The 7,544-nt window shown below is 29.2% G+C and overlaps 1 protein-coding gene across 2 annotated transcripts; it reads left to right on the forward strand.

Moving 5' to 3' along the window:
- The first annotated feature begins 270 nt into the window (after positions 1-270).
- LOC127093260 (protein indeterminate-domain 5, chloroplastic) lies at positions 271-6,327 on the forward strand. Of its 2 annotated transcripts, none has more exons than XM_051032168.1 (4): positions 271-765; positions 883-1,279; positions 3,475-4,304; positions 5,886-6,327. In XM_051032168.1, the coding sequence occupies exons 1-3, from the start codon at positions 618-620 to the stop codon at positions 4,256-4,258; spliced, it is 1,329 nt and encodes a 442-aa protein (XP_050888125.1). In that variant the 5' UTR covers positions 271-617; the 3' UTR covers positions 4,259-4,304; positions 5,886-6,327. The 2 variants fall into 2 exon arrangements, with proteins under 2 accessions (XP_050888125.1, XP_050888126.1); XM_051032169.1 differs by having other exon boundaries at positions 5,896-6,327.
- Positions 6,328-7,544: the final 1,217 nt, after the last annotated feature.

Genomic DNA, 7,544 nt, shown 5'->3' on the forward strand with positions numbered 1-7,544 from the left:
TCATATTTGAGAAAATCATTCTATTTCCGGTTCAGCAAAAATATGTGTCTTCCTCTTAATACTTACTAATTTTAGAATTTAAAAGTAACTTTACTTTCAGTTTCATGACTTTATGTTTTTCTGATTCCTTGAACATTTTTGTAAGGTTCAAGTGGGGCATGATGATCAGTAAAAGTTTGTCTGGAAGTGAATCAGAATATGCGAAACTAAGAAAGAGAGTGTTTGTGTGGTGTATATAGCTATAGCTGTTCCTTGCTGCTTACACATCCTATATGTCGTTACATGACAAAGAATTTGGGTCCACAAAACCGTAGGCCATACCCTCTCTATCAATTCTCATCAAAATTATCAAATTCATTTCTCATAAAAGCATTCACCAAAATCTGGAAAAAAGTTTCAACAAAGAAAAAAAAGCCAGAAAATAATCAAATAAGTACAAGTGAAATGGTGCATGTGTGATAGGTGTTGCTGTATATGCTTGACACCAAATCAATGAAGAGATTCACAATCAATCTACCTCAGAAATTTTCTCATTTATAATAAGCAAACTGAGTGAAAAAAATCATATCAAAGTTTTTTCTTTTCCTTTCAAATTCCTAGAGGCTTTTCATTCTGATATGGCAGCATCATTTTCAGCAGCATCTTTCTTTACAAGCACAGAAGAGAATCAGAATGAGATGAATCAACAAAATTCATCATCGTCAACAACTCCAACTGCACCACCACCACCTCAGAAGAAAAGAAGAAACCAAGCTGGAACACCATGCAAGTTTCTTCAATCTTTCATCCATTTTAATTTTTGGCTTCATTTCAAGGTAGGAAACCCTAATTTCAATTTATTTTTTTAAATTTTTTTTTGTTTTTTTTTCCCAATGAAAACAGATCCAGATGCAGAAGTGATAGCACTATCTCCAAAGAGCCTAATGGCAACAAACAGATTTGTATGTGAAGTGTGTCAAAAAGGGTTTCAAAGAGAGCAAAATTTGCAGCTTCATAGAAGAGGACACAATCTACCATGGAAGCTAAAGCAGAAGAGTAACAAAGAGCCAAAGAGAAAGGTTTATCTGTGTCCAGAACCTTCTTGTGTTCACCATGACCCTTCAAGAGCTCTTGGAGACCTCACTGGAATCAAGAAGCACTTTTCTAGAAAGCACGGTGAGAAAAAGTGGAAATGTGAAAAGTGTTCTAAGAAGTATGCTGTTCAATCTGATTGGAAAGCTCATTCTAAAACTTGTGGCACTAGAGAGTATAGATGTGACTGTGGCACTCTCTTCTCAAGGTAAATAACAAAAACCTAACTGATTAATTTCCATTTACCTATCACTAGCTCCTTCACTATTCACTTTTTTTCATGCAAAATTTTAAATTAAGGTTTTGTTGCAATCAAGGTGCGAACACTTGTAATGTCAAAAAATGGAGTCAGTTTGATCAAAACTGCAGTTGCAATACTGTTTTAATAACTTGAAAATCTTTTACTCTTAAAAACATGATTGGATGAGAGAATTGTGATTTAAAACATTGTAATTATAGAGGGAGTACTTGTTTTATTTATATAAACAGCGTGTAATCTCTACGCGCAACTGCAACGATTAATTCCTATAATCTAAAAAATTCACAGCTGGAATGATTAATTTCTCTAATCTGGAAAGAACATAATAGGCGGATACAATTTTTCTTCGATAGATTAAACACTATTGTGTGCTCAGGGTTGTGTTTGAACCTTGAAGTAATAATTGTTTGATTTGCTTTAGTTTATTATAGGTTTGATATTTGGATTAGGGCATATTAGGTTTTTGGTGGCATTGGGAGGAAAAGGCCTTAGATGCTTTTCTTTTTGTGTTGAGTTTGGTTTTCTTCCATATTTTGATTAAGATTCTGTGTACTTCTTTCTCTCGTAAGCTTTCCTTTGTCATTATTTGCCCTCATATTTTGTAGGGGTGACTAAGTGAAACGGAAGGAAACACCCCCCACGTGAATAATCTTTGAATTTCACAAAAAACACACGGAAGAAACAACACTATCTAACAAATGAAAGTGAAAAAAAAAATTAAATTTAAAAAAGTATTGAAAAGATAAAATAACAGTTTTAATCTGCATCTTATTATTTTAATAAAATATATTTTTTTTATTATCATGAAATTTAATTTTTACTCAAAATTGAAATGGTCCATATTTTAACTACTTTTAAAGATATATACACTAAATTAATTTTAAAAAAACTGTTGATTTATAAAATAAATGTGTTTGTTTGGGATTAAACCATATAAGAGCCGCTTAGTCATGTTGAACTCAACTAACACATATTAATTGAATTACTACATCAAAATTAATCTTTATTTATTTTAACTTTCATATCATTTCCAATAATATAAGACTTTGTGACATAAAATAATAAAATTAATAGCAGTATTAAACTTATTTACAAATTTTATTATTATACAAGTTTATATTCTGAGAGAAAAAACTTAACTTAGTTTTCTTTAAAAAAAATTAGTTTAGTTTTTATTAATACATTTGTTATTATTAATTATACAATTATAAGTAAAATTATTAAAACAATTTTATTAACAAAAGGTTTAATACCATTGAAATTTTAAAAATAATTGTTTTAAAAATAAATTGAATTCTCATAAATAATTGTTTAAAACTACAATCATCGTCGAATAAAAATAAAAAAAATAAAAAAATGTAAAATTTTAATTACTTGCTCTTGATCAAAAACATATTAATATTCTAATTACGTGATTGAGGAAATTTTTTAACTGCAATGAACTAGGGAAACTAGGTCCAATAAAACACAAACAAGAAAAATTAGAGTATTAGAGATGTTTTAATTTAATGTTATCATATTTGTTGTCTTGTGTATTGGCAAAATGTGCTTGAGTTTCAGTAACGTGCTTCTTTGCAGGAACTTTTTTTGTGTGTGATAACGTCAGTTTCTAACAAACTCCCTCTATTTTTTCCTCTATTTCATGTTTTTGTACTGTTTCATTTTATCTTCTAGTACATTATTATTTGAATTGATGGAGGAGCTGACCTACACATTGTTTCACAACTATAGGAGTACTCAACATTGCATGACATTACTTCAAAATGGATAGCTTCTCTTTTTTATGCCTTCTAAATTACTCAAAGAAAGTACCATACCTAAATTGCCTACTACCACAATATCACATGTTCACCTTAGTTAGACTCAGTCTTAGGTTTTCAGAGAGACAATGGATAGGTTAATCACAGTTTAAATGTGAAAAATCGAATATCAATTCTATTTTATCATTACATAACTGTAACAAATATTTTATTAAATCTTAAACGTATCAAATTTCGAGTCAGTAATATATTTTATATTCCTTTAAATGTGACTCTGAACGTAATAGTTTAAAATTGCTAAAACAATTTAGTTCGGTTTGGTTTCAACCATTGAAATGACTTGTAAAATGAACATTAATATGAGGTGTTTGTTTATTTTTGCAGAAGAGACAGTTTCATCACACATAGAGCCTTTTGTGATGCACTTGCCCAAGAAAGTTCAAGACAACCACAATTACCAACCTTAATCACCAACACTTCCATTAACAACTCCCAACTATTTGGAAACTTTAACAACAACAATATATCATTAGCCTTGTCTCAAATTCCTCCACAACAAATCTCATCAACTCATGACCAAAACGACACAAACCAAGCCACTGAAATCTTGCGTTTTGGCAACCACAACATTCTATCCCCACCTCCACAACATGCTCTCCACACCCCTCCATTTAGTTTCATCACTCAACAACCAAACCAAAATTTTCAACATGACCAACATTCTCAAACATTCCAAGGACTAATATCATTGTCTGAACTCAACAATAACAATTTGTTTTCTGAAAACTTCAACCATGAAGCGTTCTTTTCTGAAAATCCATTGATGTGTGACCCTAATATTAATAACCAAACAAGTCCTATCTCACCTCACATGTCAGCAACAGCACTTCTTCAAAAAGCTTCTCAAATGGGTGCAACTTCAAGCACAAACAACATCAACAATAACACTGCTTCTTCATTACTAAGAAGCTATGGTAGTTCATCATTTTCTTCTGTAGCAACAAAGGCTATTGGTGGTGGTTCTGATGGACTCACTAGAGATTTTCTTGGAGTTGGTCAAATAGTAATGAGAAACATGAATGGAGAAGGAGTTTCACAAAGAGAACAGCGAAACTTCAAGGTGGAAGCAGAGAAAAACGCTGCAAATTTTGGAGGGAACTTTGAGTGATTCTGTGAATCTTTGTTGAGCATGCAATTGGAAAAAAGTTCAAAAGGTACGTAACAAAAAAATCACTGTTTTTTTTATATGATTATTGCTTATTTCTATGTAGGATGATTAAAGTAAGATTTCGTTGGTAAATGTGCTAGGGTAGGGAGTATCTTTTACTATTTATTGGACAATGAATTGAAATTTGAAGGACATTTTGGATAAAGCTTTTATACAGTATTATGAGGATTTATATAGCACAGATTCCTAAAATCTACCTGTTTTTGATCCTGTTGGTCCTTGAATAAATAATTGAATAAATTTTTATTTCTGAAAAAAATATTTAATATCATTTAAAAATGATAATAGTTAAATATCATTTATCAGAAAAATCACTGAAATAATATTTAAAATATTTTTATTTATTATTATTATTATTATTATTATTATTATTATTATTATTATTATTATTATTATTATTATTATTAGTGAATGTTTAAATTGTTTAGAAATAGAAAATTAGCATAATTATTATAAATAATAAAATAATATTTTTTGTGAAATAATCTTAATTAAAAAATAATTGTATCAAATCCTTCAACTAATTAATGTAGTGCATAATCTCCTTAATATATTATTTATAAGCAAATATGATATAAAGAGAGTACAAGGGTACTCTACCCTTTACAAAGAAAACTGAAATTCTTAGCAAGATTCTCCTTAATATTATTTTGACATTTTTGAATGATTTTCGGTAAAACATTATTTTCAAAATTGATTATGACTTGAAAGTTATAATTTAACTTTTAACTCTAAAGATTATATTTAAGGACACTTAAACTTATCATCCAACTCAATTTTAGAAATATATATTCAAAAATAAATTATTTATTTTCAACTAATTAAAAAAGTAATTTATTTAAAATCAAAATTTATCACTTCACAATTAAATTACATAATAAATTTTTTCTAAAGAATAGAAAACTATTTATATTTATATATATATATATATATATATATATATATATATATATATATATATATATATATATATATATATATATATATATATATATATATATATATATACACACATATATATATATATATATATATATATATATATATATATATATATATATATATATATATATATATATATACCCATTAAATAAATAAAAATAATAATAATATAAAAGTTCTAATAAATTATTGTGTGTAGTATTTTAGTATTTTGAAAGGAAGGCATGAGTGGAGTTAAATTTTGTTTTGAAAATGAAAAGGTGTGATGAGTGACATGTTATTATCTTTGCATGGAGTGAAGACAGCGACGTAGTGCAGGATTTTGTTTCTTCTATTGTCTTCTCCTTTTCAAATGGTATCTTTTTTGGATATATTTTAGTTTTTAGGTTGGCAGAGTCACGAGTGTCCTTCTATTTCATTGGCCAAACATGTCTCTGCCCTTATCTACTCAGATGCTTTTTTTCACTCTCTTTAGAATATCCTTTTCATTCAAATAATGTCATGCCTCGACTTTTTCTCCATTATTAATATATTATGTTGTCTTCAAAAATAAGTTATCATTTTGTGTTTTAACTTCTCTTTTGTCCAAAATTTTGAAACAAGACTTACCATTTTTCAAGTTTAGCTTTTTGCAGGATATGTCTTATAAAAGTCCATCTAATTCAGTTTTTGGGAGCAACATTGTGGAATCATATTGGAGTTAAACGATGTATATATAAGTTGCCTTGCATGAAAAGAAAGTTATGGAAGCAATGAAAGTTGGAAGCACATGAAAGTTGTTAATATTGGGATTTCAAACAATTTACAGTGAAATTTTCATGGTTTAACTTAATAGGTTTTGTTGGGAGAAGTTTTAATATGTACATTGGAGTATAGGTCATAGCATTCTATAGTAACATATATAGAAATATTATATCATCATATGTATATGGTTGTTGAATCCTCATTTTGCCTATTGAGAGATAGGTTTATGTCCTCTAATTCTTTAATTGTAAGGGTTTGAATATCCTGCTACAATGCTACTTAGAAATATTAGTCTTCTAGCTTTTTTTAGCTGTGTTTTATCATGTTGGTTGGGAGTTTTATTGACTTTCTTAGTATCATACAAGCCTATTTAAGATGAAGTTGATTTTATTTAAATTGTTCTAATGCTATGGCTTCTAATCAAAGCATATGATCAAGCTTCTAAGCATAGGATAGTGGGAGCCTTTTGCAAACCTTTATTGAAGGTTGATAGATGTGCCTCTATGTGATGCTGAGCTAAGACTTCTTTTTTGATGTCATAAGTTAGAGTGTTCGTGTACTCTTTTTAATATAGTTTTATTTTAAAAGAAAACGATTGTTATATTATAGATGTCATTTATTTTAAGAAAAAAGAGAAAATAAATATATTAATTCCATGTATGCCACAAGATTATCATTTTGAAAAGTCCTTCTTGATTTGGGCCTTAACTCCAAGATTTATAGTCGATCTCAAGTCCACTTTTGATAAAAGTTTTGGATCATTTGCCAGTAGTTTGGCCTAAAAATATTTTAATCATTTATAGGATCCTTGCTTTTTGAACCTCCATTCTTTCTCGGATTACACCCCCTTCTAAAAAAAATCATTTTATGCCTCATTCTTTACCTCTTGTGACTATGGTAATCAGTGTTGGGAAACCATCTTCAAATTTGGCGATTACTTAAAGGTTAGATTTGGGATCCTAACCTTTTACACTAAGGAACGATGCTTCGTTTTTAGATGATGGTTTCTCTTTGGCTTTGGCTCATTCACTAGTCTTTTATCAAGTCTAGGACTTAAAAGGTAAATCAATCATAGATCAGATGTCTCTTTTGTCATCCATTCAACCAGTCTTAAACATGGGAGTTTCCCCTTAGTTGGTTACCTTCTCACTTAGGAGAAAGTTGATTTCTCCTCCAACGGATTATGCTCAGGGCTACATATATCCACTTTCATCATCTCATTCGTCATACTCTAGTGTTCAATCTATTTCTTAACAGTTAATTCCTTGCACACCACCCTCAACAAAACTCAGGTATTGTTAAACGTCATGTTTCCTTTGGTTTTTCTACACCTTGTGCTTTTATTTGTTTTTGTTTATAAAATAATGTCCATACGCCAACTTTAGATAAATACATGAATAGTCTATAGTTTATTAGTGTTTGAGATACTCCTCTTCCATGTGTTACTCGTTTAGATCAACATGTTCTTTTACCTTTTCTAAAACTACGGAGATCCTTGATAAGAATGTAGCTTTAAAACTTGTGAAGTTAGATAGACAAT

This window comes from Lathyrus oleraceus, chromosome 6, assembly GCF_024323335.1.
Source record: "Lathyrus oleraceus cultivar Zhongwan6 chromosome 6, CAAS_Psat_ZW6_1.0, whole genome shotgun sequence".
NCBI classification, from domain to species: Eukaryota; Viridiplantae; Streptophyta; class Magnoliopsida; order Fabales; family Fabaceae; genus Lathyrus; species Lathyrus oleraceus.